Source organism: Malania oleifera, chromosome 11, assembly GCF_029873635.1.
Source record: "Malania oleifera isolate guangnan ecotype guangnan chromosome 11, ASM2987363v1, whole genome shotgun sequence".
Lineage (NCBI taxonomy): Eukaryota > Viridiplantae > Streptophyta > Magnoliopsida > Santalales > Ximeniaceae > Malania > Malania oleifera.
In genome coordinates, this window is record NC_080427.1 from 63,054,721 (window position 1) to 63,076,396 (window position 21,676).

The window sequence follows — 21,676 nt, forward strand, 5'->3', positions numbered from 1 at the left end:
GTATCAACTTGCTCAATCTCAAAACTCATGCTTGCCACAAATTGAAAACAACTAGGGCATAAGATATCTCGACCATAGTTGAGAAGATTTCATCAAAGTCATTTCTTTTCTTTTGGTCATATTCTTTCACAACCAACGCAGCTTTGTACCTTAATGTGAGCTCCTATTCATTCTTCATCTTGTTAACCTATTTACATCAATGCACTCTTGCCCTCAAGCAACTTGATTGACATAAAGGCGTGATTATCATGCTCACCTTTTCTTATCATGTTCATCCAGTATTCTTGGTTCTCCTACATCTATACGTAACACATACTCATAAGGAAAATATCTCTGGGAAGGTCTTTTTCTATAAGATCCCTTCGCAGAGGCCTTGTAGGGAGTTGATGAGGTGCTAGCTTAACAAGTTCTTCGGGAGTTATATCAGCAATTAGAATATCATCATGCCCATAACCACAATCTTCTTGCATCTCTCCCCTATTTTCATTATGCACCATGGGAGGAGGAATCGAACTCAATTCAACAATGCCTTTTGGCACAACCTTCAACTGCTTAACGTTCTTGAGATCTTCTAATATTTGATCCTTTTAACAACACATCTCTGCTTCTAATAGTTTCTAGCCAACTCAATCCCACAAACTATTACCAAATTCTTCACTTGCATAATGTAGGAAGATACATTGTTTAGTCTTGTTATCAAGTTTCAATTTTTCATCTCTAGGAATTTGAAAACTTCCCTAGAGTCAAATACTCGAAAGTGACGATAAGAAACATCGTTCCCTCATCACACCTTTTTGGGCACCTTTAAGTGGCATTGACGGGGAAAGGTTAATTAAATCCACTGGACTTCTAATTACTTCAACCCATAAGGATTTAGGTAACTTTGGTATGGTTCCATTGATTCATCCTCTTTACAAATCCATTCTGTTATGGTGTCTTTGGAACTATTTTCTCACACCCAATATGATCTCTACAATAAGTTTCAAGGGACACTTGGTCTCACCACCATTATCTAGCCAAACAGTTTTAGCTCCATCCCTTTTTTTTTTTCTCCTTTTTTTCAACTTTCAACATTAGCATGAAAATGCTTGAACAGTACCTAGTCTTCAAAAGCCCACACTTCTCTATAGTATTGTCAATAAAGTAACAAAGTATGAAGTACCACCAAAGTTTTATCATTTATAACACATACAGAAATGTGAATCAAATCTAAAACATGGGATTGTCAAAGTGGAGGGTATCTTTGAAATGCAGCTCTATGTTATTAACCTTCTAAATAATGTGTGCAAGTCATAATGAGTATACCCCGTCACAGGAAGGAGTTGCATCGTGCCAAGAATATCGAGTCCTTTCTCACTTATGTGCCTCCAGCCACTTATGCAGTAATTGAGTATTCAATTGCATTCACTTTTTCCTTGTATAGGTTACCTTGCATCATGTATATGTTGCTCTCTTTCTTTCCTTTAGCTACCACTAAGTGTCCTTAGCGAGTTTTCATCTCCCATTACTAAAGAAGTTGACATAACCCTCATCAACAATTGAACTAGTGGATATAAAATGAAGCTGCATCTCCAGAATTAGCCTTGCATTATTTAAAATCAATTTGCACTCATGAGAGTTTCCACATGAACTTTTCCATTGTTCACCACATGAACATCTATCAGGCCCATAATTTGGCTATAGCATCATTTCCCTTTCCAACAAAACTGAAATCACCACTTGGTGTAGGATTTGTAGTAACATGAAATAAGATGAGCAAAATAACAATGTGGAGTCTTGACAAGTGAAATTTAAATAACCACCACAATGAATGTCACCATTGAATGAAACAACTGCCACGTATTTTCTTCTTTCTTTTCATCACTTATCTCTCTGGAGTCCTCACTTTTCAATTTTCTATACTCTCTTTGCACATGTCCAAGCTTTTTGCAATGATAGCATTTGACTTCCTTCATTGACTTGGATGATCTTCCCCTCTAACTCAGCTCAAAAGTTACTATCAAAGGCCTTTCTAGTTTTGCTTCTATCCTGTCTTTCTATAACATTCTGGGAGGACATTTGGGTTGATGAGTCTTCATTAGAGCTGTTGGTGCCACATTTATTTAGACTTTCCATTGTTCACAATGCACCAATTTCAGCCTTTTATTCTTTTGAAGGGGACTCTCTTTCTTGGGATTTTTATTTCTTTAGAAGTCTCAATGAAAGAGATTTTGGTGAGTTAACTCTTTTACTGGGTGTGCTGGATTCTTTCGTGCCAAATTTGCAGGGGGTATACAAGGCTTTGGATTGGGGACTCTTCATGGTACTTCTCTTCAAAGTCTTTTCTTCTCCAATCTCACTAAATCCACAAATCCTATCCCTTTTTTTCACACAAAGTTGTTTGCAAAGCAAAGATTCCTTTTAAAATCCAGGCATCCATTTGGACTTTTCTTAACAATATCAACACAAATGATATGCTAAAAAAAAGAAGACCTTACAAAGCCCTTACTCGAGACATCTATATGCTGTGCAATTAGTCATTCATTCGTTCATTGTAAGGTAGCAGGATACATGTGGAGCAATTTAGTTTTGTGCTCTGGTGAGGTTGGGTTGCTCCAACTACAATTCAGGATTTTTTGAAGGTGAAGTTTTGGGCTTTTAGGAAGAAGGAGAGAGGATATTTTCGGACGGTGATGTTTTTCAATCTTATGGTCACTTTAGCTGGAAAGGAATGGTAGAGTTTTTAAAGATCAAAAGACCCTTATATAGAACAGATTGGCAACCGCATTAAAAACCCTTCCAGCATGCAACCTGACACATACAATAGAAACTTATATATCATTTTGTTGGGGTGACACCAAGAGACCAAGCCTAAAAAATTATTCTACTCTTTTGTGTGCAAATCAAATGGGAATAAACCCTGATTCACCGAGCAATCAAGCCTACATAAATTAAACACAAGAACAACCATAACAAAGTAGAAACTAATGTTTTAAAATGTGAAGCCTTAAGGTGAGGTGTTTTAACCTACAAGAGGTGAGGTGTAAGCCTTTTGAGAATTTGCTTTCAAGATAAAAATTAAATAATTATATATATATTTTTTAAATAAAATAAAATAAAAAAATAAAAATAAAAACACACACACACACACACAAATATAATTTAAAAAATAAAAATTATATATATATTGCAAATTACTTGTTAGCCATTCAAAAATTGCTAACTTGAACACTTAACATAGATCATGACAAGAGATAGCTATAGCTGCTATACAATTATAAAGTTCAAACTATTTTCATGATCTAAGATACAACTCTCAGTTATTTTGGAAAGTTTAAGGTTCAAGAGTCTTAGAAATCAACTCATATTATGACATTCATTTTATACAAACATATAGTTAAAATTTTTCTAACCAATTCTAACTTGAGAATTACACACCTAAAATGCATAAGCCCTCAACTAAAAAAGCACAAAAAGCATGCCTACTATAAAAATGCATAAGCCTTAGCATGCAATGCATCAGCCTTTTTGAAATTTGGTATTTTAGATTCAGCCTCAAGGTGTTTTATGCATGCCTTGCCTTGAGGCGAGTTCAAGGCAAGCCTCAATTGAGCCTTTTAAAACACTGGTAAAAACAATTAATCTGCAAGAGATACTAATTTGAAACCTTTCAAGGAGGAGAGAAAAACCATGGAGTCTTATCAATAATGAGGTTAGAGCAACGATCTTTCTAGCCAAACTAGAAATAACCACCCATAACATATATGATCAATGAGAGCATGCAAACTCTTGGATAACAACAACAATCATCACCCTAAGATAGATTCAAAATAAAATAAAATAAAAATGGAGAAAAGACCTCACCAAGTGAGCATTTGCAGCAAGCTATAGAGAATGTGCAATGGACAATCAAGGCAACAGAAATAAACTTCATTTAGAGCAACAATTTGAAATTTCATCAAAATTGTGCTTCAAAAGAGTATCCAATCTTAGCTTCAAAAAATTAGAAATGGTGAAGAAAAACTAAACCTTTTTCTTTCTCTTCTTGCTCCCACCACACTACCCTTCGAAAGGTCTTGCAAGAATGGCCATTGGATTCTCTCATCAAAGAGAAAACACAACCAACCAACAATAACGAATGCATGGCAAGATTCTCGAGCAAACGAACCAACCACTTTGACTCTCTATTTGAAGAAAGTGCAACAGACACTAACCTCCCTTGAGGTTTGACTAAAAGATACTCACCTCCCCAACATTTCAAAAATCTTAGTGACCTCCTTTAAGGTTTTAAGAATTCCACAGACTTTTCTTGAGGTTTGTGGTTTGTGTCCAAGGTTCGCTAAAAGGACACAAACCTCACCTTATATTTTGCAAAAAGACAAACCTTTTTAGGGGTGCAAGTGTCCAAATATCAGATGTCAGGTGAGATCTATGGAATTTGGGAATCTGAGGGTAGGTGGTTGGGGTTTTTGAAATCTTAAGGGAGGTGAGAGTCTTTTGGGCAAACCTCAGGGGAGGTCAAAACCCATAATTTTTTTCTCAAGATAGTTATATTTTTAATTTATAGTAGGGTGAACCCCCTAATGTTAAATAGTAAATCTATTTTTGTTCCATATCAACCCTAGTTCTCTCTTTATTTCTTCTTCTTTCTAACCAACATGTCATTATGATTTAATCCACCATGTAAATGAGCTTAACCAAGCAGACTAATATTACAAAAGCATACTTTTATCAACTCCAAATAAACTAGAAAAATGGCTTTTTGATCCCACATTAACCTTAGTTCTTTCTTCTTACCTTCTTCTTTTTGACTAAAAAATGTCACTACAATAACCCACCATGTAAGGAATTTCATCAAGAACATAGTTTTATCAGCTCTAGTTAAACTATAGAAGTGTTTTCTATCCTACACCCTCCTAATCCTTTTTCTCTCTTCTTCTTTATAACTAACAAATGTCATTATGGTTTGAGCCATTTTGTGATTGTCCTTCCAAACATGCTTTTAACATTGTTGTCCTTTTCCACTTTTAATTTTCTTGCTATTTTTTCATTTTAAAATATTTTCATAAACAATGATCAGTTTAAAAAAGTGTCGATAACTGAACATACCTCAAATAAGCTTCTTAATTTGATTGAGGAATCAGAAACCAAGGTGATAGGAGGTTAAATAGAAGAGTATTGTTAAGTAAAAGGGTTAATGGTGGATAAATCAATTAGAGTAGGAAAGTTATTTGCTAAGTCATCAATCGAAAGTGTTTTTATAAATAAAAATACAACAATATATATATATAATAACATAAATTAATAGTAGGTTGTTTTTGTTAGAATCAAAGAGGAGCAAAAGATTGGGAAAAGAAAAAGCTTTCATTGAATCATTAGGGTTCTACAAGAGATAAAGGGAAAAAGACTATTCTACCCCGATATAATGCAAATAATTATTATCACTAACATCCCCTCTCAAACTCACGATGCGGCAACAAGAAGCATCGAGAGTTTGTCAACCAAAAAACGAAAGCGCTAGACGGTGTGGGACTTCGTAAAGAAGTGAGCAACCTGCATAGAGGAGGGAACAAAGGGCAAAGTAATAGTCCCTTGCTAAAGGTGGTATCTGGTGACATGACAATCAATTTCAATGTGTTTGGTCTGTTCATGAAACATTGAATTCCTTGCAATCTAGATAGCACTCCTATTGTCACAACACAAAGGAGTAGGAGTAGAAAATATAACACCCATATCAGCCAACAACCAACGTAGCCACACAATCTCAGTCGTGGTAGACGCTATCGCACGATATTCAGCCTCGGTAGAAGAGCGCAAAACAACTGTTTGCTTCTTGCTCTTCCAAGAAATAAGGGAATCACTTAAAAATATGCAAAAGCCAATAGTGAATTTTCGATCAGTAGGATCAGTAACCCTTTCCGCATCAGAGCAGGCACAAAGCTTCAACGAAGAGGTCAAAGAGAATAAAAGACTTTGATAGAGTCCCTCGAAAATATAGCAAGATGCGCAAAATAGCTTACCAATGCACACATGTAGGTGAAGCAACAAACTAACTCGCGAAGTGGACAACATAAGCAATATCTGGGCGAGTAATAGTCAGATAGACCAAACTACCAACAATAGTACGATACAAGGTGGGATCAGGTAGGGGAATGCCGTCAATGGGAGTGTAGCGGGCATTAACCTCAAGAGGAGTATCAACAGTCCGATTATCAATGAGATAAGCATGGTCAAGAATATCTGCAACATACTTCGATTGGGAGAGCAAGTAACCTTTGGGGGAGTAGGCTGCTTCAATTCCCAAGAAGTAGCGAAGTGGCCCCAAATCCTTCATGTCAAACTCCTGAGCCAACATTTTTTTCAAGTCCATAATACCATCAACATCATCACCCGTAACAATCATATCATCAACATACAAAGAAAGAATGATACGGCTAGCAGAAGTAGGCTTAACAAATAAAGTTGAATCATGAGCACTGGAAGAGAAGCCAAGAGAAGTGACAACAATCGAAAACTTCTCAAACCAAGCTCGAGGGGCTTGTTTGAGACCATATAAAGCCTTTTTGAGTTTGCAAACCTCGCCTGGGTTATGAGAGAGGTATCATGTAAACTTCCTCCTTCAGATCCCCATTAAAGAAGGCATTTTTAACATCCAACTGAGAAATAGCCTACCGACGAACAGAAGCTACAGCAATAAGAGCACGAACAATTGTCATTTTGGCAACCAGGGCAAAAGTCTCCTCATAATCCATACCATACTGTTGGGTAAAATCCTTAGAAACCAAATGAGCTTTGTATCGCTCAATAGAACCATCTGACTTCGTTTTGATTTTGTAAACCCAACGAGAACCAATTGATTTCTTACCAAGAGGGAGTGACACCAAGTCCCAAGTATGAGTTTTATGCAATGTAGAAATTTTCTTAGTCATAGCCTGTTGCCATCACAAGCAGCCTCCTTGTACAAGGTAGGCTCACAAAGTGGGTGAATAATTGCTAAAAAGGAAGTGAAGGAACCAGAATAACAAGAATAAGCACAGTCTCATAACTGAGTGGACTTATGAGCACACTTGGGATAGCGAGACTTATGAGAATCCACAACCACAGGAGATTCTTGGGGGACCGAAATAGGGGCATCATCATCACCACCATTTGCATCGTCATCACCACCACCATCGCCATCATTTTCATCATCAAAGAAAGGTTCAATACGAATAAGGTTTGGCTGCCCCATATAAGGAGAGCTAGTAAAAACGGTAAAGAGAGGAATGTGTTCGAGGAAGACAACATTACTAGAGACATATAGTTTTTTAGCAACAGGATCAAAACACCTATAACCCTTCTGTCCCTCTTCATAACCAAGGAAGACACACATGGCATAACGTGGCGAGAATTTAGAATGCTCAAAAGTGGGACAAAGGAAAAAACATAGGCAACCAAAGACTTTTACAAAGGAGTAATCAGGGGGGGACCCATATAATTTTTCCCAAGAGGAAAGACCAAAATTGTGGGAAGTAGGAATTCTATTAATCAAATGTACTGCTGTAAGAACCGCTTCCCCCAAGAATTCATTCACTAGGAACCTTAGCAGATAAGAGAAGAGAGCGAGTTGTTTCAACAATATGCGATGTTTTCTTTTGGCAACACCATTTTGTTGAGGAGTATCAGTACAAGGAGATTGATGAACAGTGCCATCAGAGATGAGCAACTCAGAAAATGCCTTAGAAGTATACTCCCTACCGAAATCGGAACGAAAACACTTAACTACAGCAGAGTGTTGAGTACGAACAAATGATCGGAAAGTAGTATAGATATGGATGAAATCAGATCGACGTTTCATTAAATAGACCCAACGATATCGAGAATAATCATCAATAAAAGAAACATAGTATCTAGATCCCCCCTCTTGTGTCAATAGGGGCAGCACCCAACACATCAAAGTGAATTAAATCAAAAGGTGCAACAGACTTGGACATGTTGTGAGTAAAAGGTAATGTAGAAAACTTTGCCAATTTGCAACCACTATAATAAAAAATATCATGTATCTGTAAGTCACCCAAAACACCGCTAGATACCAAAAATTTTAAATGAGAGGCTAACACATGACCAACTCTAGAATGCCACAAGTAAAAAGCAAAAGATGAGGAATCCAAGCGGAATGAAGAGAGGTCTACTCTCGATGCTGCCACATGATCACGAACGCGCAGCTCATCCAAAACATATATGCCACCCTCTTTACGGCCTATCTCAATCAGCTTCCTAGATTGAGGATCCTGCACATGACAAGTAGAGGAAAAATAAACAGAATAACTAGCATCACACAATTGGCCAATAGAGACAAGACTCATGGTTAGTTTAGGAATGCAATAAACATTTGAAAGTGAGAAATTATGATTACGAATGGAACCTAGAGACACCCTATTTTTGCCCTAACCAGATAGAACAAGGGGTCTTTTACTATTTTCATTATCATTATTATTATCTTATTGTTATTATTATTATTTTATTATCACTATCATTATTTGTATTGATACATTATTATTATTATTATAATTATTATTATGATTTTTATTTTTATTATTATTATTGTTTACTATTATTATTGTTAGTAACATTATTATTATTATTATTATTATTATTATTATTATTATTATTATTTTTACTATTTCCATTATGATTATTTTTACTATTTCCATTATTATTATTATTATTATTATTATTATTATTGTCTTACTATTATTATTATTATTATTATAATTATTATTATTATCATTATAAAAAGAAAAACAAAAAACAAAAAAGGAAAGTCCTTTTAGGGTTTTGAGTTTTTTTTTATATATAGGGGCACAGAAGCGCAGGCACAGGCACGAGGCCGCAGGCCAAGAGAGCCAAAGCAAAAAAAAAAAAGAATAAAAATAAAACTCCTTTTGCTTCCTCTTCTTCTTCTTCTTCTGCTCAAGCCTCCATACTTTCTCCACGCTGCCAAGCAGCAGCAAGCGTACACAGCCACCCCCTCCTCCGCGGACCTCCTACCAGCAACCGTGAGTCACCCGTTTCTCGGCCACCTCGTCACCCAACTCCTGCTCCGCCTCCTCCGCGGACCTCTTCTCTACAGCCTCACTCCGGCCACACAATCACCAGCACCACGGACGCTTGCTCCCTCACCAGCTCCTGCGGACAGCAAAACGCCACAACCATCGCGATCCTGCTCCAGCACCGTTGCCAACCCGTCAGCTCCGTTGTCTCCCATTGCCACACCACCGCGAGCCACACACAGCACAGCATGGCATCAGCGTCCCTCCGTCACGCCCACAACCTCACACACACCCATGTAAGTCCCTGGTAAAGTCCCTTTGCATACTGTCTATATACACACACACACACCTCATGTAAAGCTTGAATTTTTCTTTGTTTATTATATTAAAATTGTGAGTTGCAGGTTTCCTTTTCATAAATATTCATGTTCAAAAAAAAAGAAAAATTTATTGTTGCTTAACTTTTTATTTGGTGTAAATACTAATTGATCTATTCTTCTTGGGTGCAAGATTTTTGTTCATATTTAAATTTTTATTGTTTTTGTTTATGCATATTAAATACTAATTGATTTATTCCTCTTGGGTGCAGGATTTTTGTTCATATTTAAATTTTTATTGTTTTTATTTATGTATATTAAATAATAAAGATTTTTTTTTTATGATATTTGTTCTTGTAATTAATATTCATGTTCACCCTCTTTATTATTATTGTAGAATTTTTATTGTAGGAATTTGTTTTAATGTTTAAAGTTTAAATCTTGATATCTAATATTGTTGTAGGATTCTTGTATATATATAGTGGATATTCATGTTTGAAGGATCATTATTATTATTTTAGGGTTTTTTTTTATGGCTAGAAGTTGTCTTAATATTTAAGTAAAGTTGTCTTGATATTTAAGTGTAAGTTTTTGTTGCCTTATTTGTATTGTGCTAGGGTTTTCATCGTTGATGTATGTCTATTTTTAATTGCGTAGGGTTTTCTTCCTTATTATGGTTATATATTTAATGTATGCCTACTCGTATTAGTATTTTAACATACTTAATATCAGTATTCCAGCACTTTGTCATATTTATACATAAGGGTATCAATTATTAGGTTAAGTTTGACATTTTGGTTTACATTAGGTAAGTTGCTATTATATTTAGTTTGATAATATATAGAATATTACGGTATTATTATTATGCTTATATTAGGTATTATCTATTAAGATATATATATATATTTTACTTCTAATATATATGGTATTACCTTTTCTAGTGTCTTTAGTATCTTGATACATATATTGTATTATGATAATTTGTCACTTATTATTCTATTATTATACATTAAAACCTCCCATACTAGTATTTTTTGATAAAAAATTTAATACAATTTCAAAATTTGGGAGTGTATTTTCTTAAGTATTTTTCTAATTTTTGTCTCTATGATTTTAATGCTAGGGTATGAGCTTTCGGACTTCTTGTACCTTTAGTTCTGAGGGAATATATATAGTACATATATTTTTGTATGATTCACTTATTTATTTATATTGCATGTATATTTGTAAATCCACTAATAGAGGAGTAATGTGAAAGACTTTTTAAATTAACTTAGAGATAATTCAAAATTAGTTAGGTACCATTCGTAAGAACGGGCGCGTAGGAGGTGCTCGTACCGAACTCCCGACCCCAGCTCTGGTAACGTAGACCTACTCTACCCTTAACGAAGTAGTAATCATATGTTCTAACCACACTAAAAGGTTAGGGGCGACTCCGAAATTCATTGTTTTTCCCTGAAAATATTAACACATTTTTTTATTTCGCCGACCTGGGGCACCCGCGCTCCGGGACGTCGCGACAGCCTGGCGACTCCGCTGGGGACATTTAAGAGTCGAGCCAATAATTAATTAGGAATTATCCCAATTTAAATTTATTAAGTCTTTTAATTACTCCACTTTGTTTTGTAAATAAAATACCCCTATATTTGAATAAAGTAATTTATTAAAATTATAACATGTTTGACTAAACATATATGTTTCCATAGTTGTAGATATCTTGGAGTTAATAGTCATAAATATCCTTGAATAATATTCCCATATATGTAGATACCTTAATCAATGTGAATATTAATTTTCCATACAGATAGATGCCCTCAATTAATGTAAATATTTGGTTTCCATATAGGTAGATACCTTAATCAATGTGAATATTTAGTTTCCATACAGATAGATATCCTTAATTAATGTAGATATTTGGTTTCCATATAGGTAGATACCCTTAATTAATGAAAATATTTGGTTTCCATATAGGTGGATACCTTAATTAATGTAGATATTTAGTTTCCATGTCGGTAGATACCCTTAATTAATGTATATATATGGTTTCCATATAGGTAGATACCTTAATCAATGTGAATATTTAGTTTCCATACAGATAGATACCCTTAATTAATGTAAATATTTGGTTTCCATATAGGTAGATACTCTTAATTAATGTAAATATTTGGTTCCCATATAGGTAGATACCCTTTATTAATGTGAACGTCCCCTTCCCATATAGGTAGATATCTTGGATTATTGTGAATATTGAGTTATCGTATATGTGAATTTACTTGACTTAATGTGAGAGTTTGTTACTATATTTGTAAATATTCTAGATTTAATGTAAACATTTAGTTTTCATGTTTGAAAATATCCTTACTTTAATGAAAATATTTGTTTCCATGGGTATTTGAATAAGTATGTGATTAATTGTGAATAAGCATGTAACATGCATGTGGGGTAGCGGGATTAGGTTAAATATGAATTCACACACCTTCACGCTCTATACCCGAGCCTTCCCTGCTAAGTATAGATAGGAGCGTAATATCGTCAGTCCCTTCGTGGCAGAGCTTGATGGGACCCGCGAACCACTCCTCTCAATTTAAACTTTGTCCAAACCCCTTTGGGCGAGGATGGAGGTTAGATTGGGAACCTTTTTATCAATAGGGATTAGAGTCTGCCCACACATACTTGTATATAGTTTTCCTTAACTAGGATAGTGCCATGAAGAACCCTGTATATATGTACCTACCCTGGGTCGGGACATCTTTCTCCCCATACTCTCTGTTATATATATGTTGTGAGATACCTTGTATTATATCATACATTTTGCATCCATTTTAGACTTACATACTACTTAGCCAGCCAGTATTCTGAAAAAGCCCAATAATGAGATCATGGCCCATCCTTTCAAAAAATGAAGCACTTGGCCTGAGCATTTTAAAATACGGGTCGGCCCAACCCTTTTCAAATAACTCGGGCCCAATTTTTTTAAAAAATAACAAGCATAGGCCTGACCTTTTTCCTAAGTAAAAACTCGGCCTAGGCCTGATTTTCAAAAAGGGTCAAACCCAAATTTAAAAAATGGGCTTCGGCCCTATTACCTAAAAATCCGGGCCAACATTTTCTAAGTAATCCAAGCCCAAGTGCTTTTAAAACTAGGCCTGATCTCATCATGAAATACATTCAAGCCCATATTTTAAAATACTCGAGGCCCAAGTGCACACTAAAGTTCATAGGTCCGCATTGAACAAATCCAACGGGTTGACTACCCTGGGTCAACCCCAACCTCAGATCGTAATCTGACCCTTCACAAAATTTGAAAAAAATGATGGATATATAGATGCAAATGAAGAGAAGCTAGGGGACATAAGATGAGATGCACCAGAATCTAAAACACACAAAGAAGATGATATAACTAAGTGAGTAGATGATGACAAACTTACTGTAGATGGAGTGACCATGGCATATGGTTGAGGAGCAAGAAACTGTTGGAACTGTTCTGCAAGGGCACTAATGCAAGGATCAAATGAGGAATCCTTCCCTGAGTTATCCGATGAAAGGGCAACAACTATTGTATTAGACTGGTGCCCTCCTGGTTGCCATTGCTGGGGCATTGGATCCCCTGAACGCTGAGATGGCTTTCCTTCATTTCGCCACGACTCTGAAGTTTGAGTCTTATTCAACAATTTTGGACACTGAACCTTCCAATGTCCCTTCTCCTTACAAAAGTGGAACTCATTGTTAAGGCGAGGCGAAGATTGATTTTGACTGAAGGAAGGTGGTTTAGGAGGAACAGCCAAAATGGATGCAGATGGGGGATATGTTCCCTTTCCAGTCTGAGATTTGAGACGAGTCTCCTCTGCCAACAACTCATTGACCACCAAATCAACTGAAGGCAGTAGAACATGATGTAAAATCGATCCTAATCTGACCCTCGAAATCATCACGAAGAGTCATCAGAAATTGGACCAATCGTTACTCTTCCCTACGGGCAATATATAAAGCAAACTTCTGTAATTTCACAAATTCTGTGAGAGCCAATTAGATCAATCCTAGCCGAATAAAATCCTAAACACTCCTATCCTTTTGTTCAAGTGCTCGAATATCCATCTCCAATTGATACTGAACAGCAAAATTAGACCAAACATACAATCTCGTCAAATGGTCCCAAACATCCTTAGCAGTTTCATATTTCGCCAATTGAATCCCAATGCGACTATCAATAGAACTGTTGATCCAAGTAATAAATTTAGAGTTATGAATTTCCCACGCATCCAATAAGTCCTCATATTTATCAACCCCCTCCACAAGTTTACGAGCCATACACAAGACATAACTTCACATCTTCTTACCTTTTAAGAAATTTCTCATCACATAACTTCAATAAGAATAATTTTTACCATCCAACCGCAGACTAATAGATTGTAGAGAATCATCTCGTTCACTAGTGTCACGAGCTAAGCTTGTTCAGGGCATTATGCTTGCCTGTGACCGCTTGCCTCGTGTGTTTGGGAATGGTTTCCATCATATAAATACTAGTGTAGGGTTATTTTCCAGTATTTATTTCATTGTAAGTCAAATAAGGCAGTATGACTCCTCGGTCACTTTGATGTTTCCTAGTGCCAGAGTGAAAATAGCCCAAAAAGCTCTTTAGGGGAGGGCGAGTGTTCATCAATCATTGTAAAACTCACTAGCTATTGTCAACGTGTTTAACCTACTTGCCTCCCTCGCTAAACACACCATGCCAACGGAGGTGTTGTTAATGAATTACGTTTGCTTGCCATGGCTTTCATGAATTGATTACTGTTTCCGCTGCTATTTGATTGAATGCTAATGAAAGTGTTTTGTGGATGAATGTTGGTAAACGATAGGCTGGCTAGTTAAACAAGACTGTTTTAGCTAGCGCCGCACGGCCTCTCACAAGGGTGTGAAAATAGTCGGACCGTGACATTTGGTATCAGAATCGAAGCTCAGTTGCAACGAGAATTCAGTTACCTTTGTTGTGGGATTTGGGAAGCTTTGGTAAGTGACCATGGCACCAAACAATGCAGAAAGAATCAGTGCACTAGAAGCACAAGTTGAAGAGACAACCAACAATATGGCCAACGAGATGGCCCAACTGAGGGGACTTGTTGATGAAGTGATGGGATCACAACAGCATCAAGCAAGTTTGACAAGTGAAATGTCAGAGGACTTTCACCACACTATGAAAACTTTGCAGGCCTGGATGGCTGATCTGGATGCAAAGGTGAATCTGATGGTTCTTGCTATGGGAAACTCCAATACTCCGAGAGTTAGCAAGACCAAGGTACCTAAACCCCGTATGGGGGTGCCCGTGATGCTAAGGAGTTAGAGAACTTCTTGTTTGATATGGAACAATATTTCCGCGCTGTGAGGATGGCCTCAGAACAGGTGAAAGTGGATACTGCAACCATGTACTTGGTTGGTGACGCCAAACTGTGGTGGCGTGCTAAGTACAATGACATTGAAAATGGAAACTGTGTAATTGAGAGTAGGGCAGACTTGAAGAGAGAGCTTAAGGCCCAATTCTTTCCTGAAAATGTTGAGTATAATGCAAGGAAAAAGCTGAGAGACCTCAAGCATACTGGGTCGATCAGGGAATATGTGAAACAATTTTCTACTTTGATGTTGGATATCAGGGATATGTCGGAGAAGGACAAGTTGTTCTATTTTCTAGAGGGGATGAAACCGTGGGCAAGAACTGAACTTCATAGACAAAGAGTTCAAGACTTGTCTACCGCACAAGTTGTTGCAGAACGCTTCACTGACTACGCTAGGGAGAATACCGCTTCGTCCAAAGGGTCTGGCGGAGAGGGAAACAGTGGAAAGTCTTTCAAGAAAGGCAAACCCAAGAGTGGCGGAGCCGACTATAAAGCATCAACCTCAAAGGAAGCTTCGTCGTCTCGAGGGTTCAACACACCCAAGGGAAAGGGTAAACTTGAGTGTTTCTTGTGTCGAGGTTCTCATAGAGTCTTTGAGTGTCCTCACAAAGCAACACTTAATGCCTTACAGGCGTCCATTGCAGAACAAGCAGTGGAAGACGATGGGGAAGAAGATGAGATGCCGAGGATGTGTGCAATGCGGCATGTGAGCACATTGGAAAAGCAGGCTAAAGCTCCAAATGTTGCACAAGCTAGAGGGCTAATGTTTGTGGACTTGAGGATCAATGGGAAGAGTACCCACGCTATGGTGGATACCGGGGCTACCCATAACTTTGTTTCGCAACCGAAAGCTTGGAGACTCAACTTATCCTTAGAGAAGGATACCAGACGCATGAAAGCAGTTAATTTTGTAGCCCAGCCTACTCTGGAAGTAGCCAAGCAAGTTTCTGTGAAGCTTGGGCAGTGGGAAGGTCATGTGAATTTCACAGCGGTGCCATTGGATGACTTTCCAGTCATTTTGGGAATAGAGTTCCTAAGGGGGACAAAGACAGTGCTGATGCCTTCGGCTGGTTCCCTATGTCTGATGGGAGATCACCCATGCATGGTGCAAGCTGTTGCAACGAAAGGAGACAATGGGAAGTTCCTTTCAGCCATGCAACTCAAGAAAGGTTTGAGAAAGGGAGAGCAGACATATCTAACCACGGTGGTGGTAGATGAAGAAGTAGGCAAAGAGCTGGTGCCTACGACCATCCAAGCGGTGTTGGATGAGTACAAGGAGGTGATGCCGTATAAGTTGCCTCACGAATTACCTCCACTACGGGGTGTGGAGCATGAGATCGAGCTGTTTCCAGGAGTGGAACCACCTGCAAAAGGGCCATATCGGATGGCGCCTCCAGAGTTAGCAGAGTTGAGGAAGTAACTTGATGAGTTATTGGAAGCGGGATATGTTCGCCCTTCCAAAGCACCATTTGGAGCACCAGTGCTGTTTCAAAACTTGCAGATGTGTGTAGACTACCACGCGCTCAACAAGGTGACAGTGCGCAACAAGTATCCTATTCCGTTGATTGTTGATTTATTGGATCAGTTGAGTCATGTCAAGTACTTCACTAAACTTGACTTGAGGTCAGGCTACTATCAGGTGAGAATTGTTGATGGGGATGAGCCAAAGACTACTTGTGTGACACAGTATGGGGCATATGAATTCTTGGTGATGTCATTTGGGTTGACCAATGCGCCTGCAACATTTTCTACCTTGATGAACCAGGTTTTTCGTGAGTACCTTGACAAGTTTGTCGTGGTGTACCTAGATGATATTGTTGTCTACAATTCCACTCTGGAGGAACATAAAAAGCATCTGCGGAAGGTGCTCGATAGGCTGAAGAGGAACAGTCCGTATGTGAAGAAAGAGAAATGCTCTTTCGCTCAGCAGAACATCAAATTCCTTGGCTATGTGATTGAACAAGGTCATATGAGGATGGATATGGGAAAGGTAAAGGCAATTCAAGAATGGAAGATCCCAACAACAGTGAAGGAGTTGCGTTCCTTTCTTGACCTTGCCAACTACTACAGGAAGTTCGTAGAGGGGTATTCACAGAGAACAGCCACTATGACAGAACTTTTGAAGAAGGGTCATAGGTGGAACTGGATAGAGGAGTGCCAGGGAGCCTTTGATGACTTGAAGGATGCCATGATGAGAGATCCGGTACTTGCTCTTCCGAATGTCATGAAACCCTTTGAGGTACAGACAGATGCATCAGACGTTGCCCTTGGAGGAGTCTTGTTACAAGAGGGGCACCCTGTTGCGTACGAAAGTCGTAAGCTTAGTGAAGCAGAGCGGAAGTACACAGCTCAAGAGAAGGAGATGCTAGCGGTGATACATTGTCTCCGTATGTGGAGGCATTACTGACTGGGGTCAAGGTTTGTGGTGAAAACAGATAACTCAGGTGTTAGCCATTTCTTCACACAGCCAAAGCTGACACCCAAGCAGGGCCGATGGCAGGAATTCTTGGCAGAATTTGATTTTTCCTTTGAGCACAAGGCGGGGCGATTGAACCAAGTCGTGGATGCACTGAGTAGAAAGGCCGAGCTGGCGGCTTTACAAATGGTAACACATTTGACTTTGAGTACTGTTACCACAACGATGCGGGAGCGCATCAAAGAGAACTTAGCCAAAGATCTAGTTGCGCAGAACTTAATGAAACTTACCGAAGAAGGGAAGGCACAACAGTTTTGGATGGAAGATGGATTAATGATGACCCATGGTATCTGGCTCTTTGGGCCACGAGCTGGGAATTTGAGGAAGACATTGTTGAAGGAATGTCATGATACCATGTGGGTTAGACATCCAGAATGGCAGCGCACTTTGGCCTTACTGAAGCGGGGGTACTATTGACCGCACATGCATGATGATGTGGTTGATTATACCCGAACTTGTCTCACTTGCCAACAAGACAAGGTGGAGCGAAGGAAAATTGCAAGGCTATTGGAGCCCCTACCAGTACCGTCCAAACCGTGGGAAAGTGTCTCATTGGACTTCATCACCAACCTACCCAGAGTGGGAGATGCAGGGTCTATACTTGTTATTATAAACAGGTTTTCAAAGTATGGTACATTCATAGCCGCACCAAAGTACTGTTCGGCAGAGGAGACAACACAATTGTTTTTCAAGAACATTGTGAAGTATTGGGGTGTTCCCCAAGACATTGTTAGTGACCGAGACTCAAGATTCACCGACAACTTCTGGACAGAACTTTTCAGAATCCTCGGTTCACAACTTGAAATCTCTTCGAGTTATACAGACAAATGGACAGATGGAGAGATTCAATGGGCAACTTGAAGAGTACTTGCGCCACTTTATCAATGCCAACCAGAAGAATTGGGTGCAACTACTTGATGTGACTCAATTCTATTTCAATGCCCAAAAGAGCTCCACAACCAACAAGAGTCCTTTTGAGCTTGTTATAGGCCAACAGCCGCTGTTACCTCACACAATGGATGAGCCATATAGAGGAAAAAGTCCCAAGGCGTACGTCTTTACCAAAGAATGGAGATAGAATGCTGAGATTGCCCGAGCCTACCTAGAGAAAGCTACTAAGCGGATGAAAAAGTGGGAAGATCAGGGGAGAAGACCGCAGCACTTCAACGTAGGTGACTTGGTGCTTGTTAAGCTCAATCCTGAATAGGTCAGGTCACTACGAGGACAAGATAGGAGACTACTTCGCAAATATGAAGGACTAGTCCCCATCTTGGCCAAAGTCGGGAAGGTCTCCTACAAAATCGACCCTCCGACTTGGATGAAAGTGCATCCTGTGTTTCACGTCAGCTGCCTCAAACCGTACAACGCTGACACTCACGATTCGAGCAGAAATCAGTTAGCCAGAGCAGAAGTGAGTACAGTTCAACCTGACAAACGTGAAGTTGAAGATATCCTTGCAGACAGAGAGTTCACATCCTCAAGGAAGAAGCAGCATGAATTCTTAGTGAAGTGGAAAGGCATTGGTGACAAAGAAATTAGTTGGGTTTCTATGGAAGATATGCAACCGTTCGTGGACAAAGTTGAAGTGTACCTAGCGTCAAAGTCTACGAGGACGTCGACCGCATAAATGGGGGAGAATGTCACAAGCTAAGCTTGTTCAGGGCAATATGCTTGCTTGTGACCGCTTGCCTCGTGTGTTTGGGATGGGTTTCCATCATGTAAATACTAGTGTAGGGTTATTTTCCAATATTTATTTCATTGTAAGTCAAATAAGGCAGTATGACTCCTTGGTCACTTTGATGTTTCCTAGTGCCAGAGTGAGAATAGCCCAAAAAGCTCTTTAGGGGAGGGTGAGTGTTCATCAATCATTGTAAAACTCACTAGCTATTGTCAACGTGTTTAGCCTACTTGCCCCTTGCTAAACACACCATGCAAACGGAGGTATTGTTAATGAATTACGTTTGCTTCAATGTTTACAGCTTGCTTGCCATGTTGTTAATGAATTACGTTTGCTTCAATGTTTACTGCTTGCTTGCCACGGCTTTCATGAATTTATTACTGTTTCCGCTGCTATTTGATTGAATGCTAATGAAAGTGTTTCGTAGATGAATGTTGGTAAACAATAGGCTGACTAGTTAAACAAGAGTGCTTTAGCTAGCGCCGCACGGCCCCTCACAAGGGTATGAAAATAGTCGGACCGTGACAACTAGCCATGACGAACAACAACAAATATACCCAAGATATAAGAAACAAATTAATCTGAGAATGGCAAGACTGAAACCAAACCTACCAATATCGAGTCAAGCGAGAATCCAACAAATCACGAGTCAAACTCAAACCAAAAGCAAACCACATCCAGATTTGCCAACAGCCAGAATCCACCAGAAAGCCAAAATCGAACCCATTTTAATTTAAAGATGCCAAGCCCAAAAATCGATTTTGCACCTCAGTTCTTCATATCCCAGCAATTAGAAATCAGTAATCACTCAAAACAAACTCAACATAAAACATCATCAAGATTCAAGTGATTAGAAATTAGTAATCACTCAAAACCTTTGTTGCACTAACAATTCCAAACAACATGATTTTTTTTTTTTTTTTTCACACAATACCAATCACCAAAAATTTAAAAACATCTAATGACCATGAACACAACAATATATCCAACCTAACTCAAACCCATTTACCCAAACCACACCAACTCCAAATTATGCGAGCAACCCACAATGGTAACACAAAGCAAAAGTAGTCAAAGCCAAGCAAATGCCATAAATTACAAGTGAACAATAGGAAGCTCACTATGTCTGTTCAAACTCCAGTATAATCCCAATTAAACACCAGCAATCACATGAGGAGTCCCCAAAGATGCAGAACACAGCGGGTAGATCAGTTCCAAGTTCTGGATCAGTAGGGTGCGGTTAAGAGTTCCAATTTCTTATGCAAGACAATGGCCGGCAAACAGAAGCGATAGAGACGATGAAGGAAACGATGCACGGGAATGACAGAACGACGGCGACAGCACGACGGCGACGAGAACAGCATGGGAAACACAAAGTAACCTAACCATGCTCTGATACCATATTAGAATCAAAGAGGAGCAAAAGATTGAGAAAAGAAAAAACTTTCATTGAATCATTAGGGTTCTACAAGAGATAAAGATGACTTATATAGCCTACAAGAATAAAAGAAAAAAAGACTATTCTACCTTGATATAATGCAAATAATTATTACCACTAACAGTCTTTAGTTGGTGTTGACACAAGACTCCTCTTTTTAGAATTTTTTAGGCGAACTAGTATGCATATGTACCCATTTCTGTTTTCACTTTTTCTAGTTATGACTATAGTAATGATAAACATACAATCTGTCTCCTGTTCTCAGCCAACCCTAATTCTACCTTCTTTTCTTCGGAATGTCATTATGATTTAACCCACTGTGCAATGACTTCCACCACGTAGATTAAGGCTCCAAGAACCTGATTTTATCAACTCCAGTCCAACTACTAAAAAAATATATGCGCAGAGAGGCGAAATTTAACATCTGACGAGGATTTGGCTCAGAAAGTATATAGGGGGACAAAGCAACATACTCCAAAATTAACAAGAAACTGATAATGTTCACAATAACATCAGTGCCAATCGCAGTTTTCACCCAAAAATAAAAAGAACAAAGCGAAGATACGAGTCACCTCGGGTATGCTTCGTGAACCTAGGCTTGTCCGTTTGGGCATGACATTGCCAGAAGCGTTGCATCGGAGACATATGGAAGGGGAATCAGTGACTGAGGGATCATCGCCGGCGACGTCCTGCGAGTGCGGTTCCAGTCCGAGAGTAATCAAACCAGGCCAAAACGCCATTCCCCAGAGCTCGGATGCATCACATAAGAGTGGATGGCGCGAACTGGTCTTCTTTTGTAGTTCTGTTCTGGCTCTTTGAAAATGATGGAGAAATGGGATTTTTTCCGAATTTAATATTATTTTAATAAAAATTATTAGAATGGAAATTTATTTCCCAAATTGATGCGGCTAGAAAAACGGTTAAGTCATCCAATAATATTTTTTAATCTGAGCATTAAAACACTAATGACATGTGGCCATTAACAAACGCTACACCAAAAAGCATTTTTACCTAATGCTAGATGAACTAGTATTTTTTGCTGAGTTAAATTTCATCTTCTTCCTTTCTCTTGTATGTTCAAAGAAGAGAGCCAAGAAGGAGGATGACGCGAAGTCAACAAAGCCAGCGGTGGGATTTTTCAGGTGACTATTTGTGGTTCGGATTGTACAATCCAAGCGTTATGCCTAAAAAGCACGAACATTGGGGGAGCATTATACAAGGAATGAAAATGAAGTATGTTCTCCCACATTCAACATTATTAAAAACCCTAACTTCTTGTAATCTAAAATTTGAGTTGAAATTTAAAAAAAAAAAATTGATTACTTTGAAGTAGAAATTGGTATTTTGTATCTTAAATTGGCTTGTATTG

The 21,676-nt window shown here is 38.5% G+C and overlaps 1 protein-coding gene across 3 annotated transcripts; it reads right to left on the reverse strand.

Moving 5' to 3' along the window:
• Positions 1-5,975: 5,975 nt before the first annotated feature.
• On the reverse strand, positions 5,976-21,141 carry LOC131143474 (uncharacterized). 3 transcript variants are annotated; one of them, XM_058091800.1, is made up of 2 exons: positions 20,880-21,121; positions 5,976-8,249 (listed from the first exon to the last, which is right to left on the reverse strand). In XM_058091800.1, exons 1-2 carry the CDS (start codon positions 21,045-21,047, stop codon positions 7,869-7,871), a joined length of 549 nt encoding a protein of 182 aa, XP_057947783.1. In that variant the 5' UTR covers positions 21,048-21,121; the 3' UTR covers positions 5,976-7,868. The 3 variants fall into 3 exon arrangements, with proteins under 3 accessions (XP_057947783.1, XP_057947785.1, XP_057947784.1); XM_058091802.1 differs by lacking the exon at positions 5,976-8,249 and adding an exon at positions 19,875-20,261 and having other exon boundaries at positions 20,880-21,141; XM_058091801.1 differs by lacking the exon at positions 5,976-8,249 and adding an exon at positions 19,875-20,250 and having other exon boundaries at positions 20,880-21,124.
• Between the last annotated feature and the right edge of the window lie 535 nt (positions 21,142-21,676).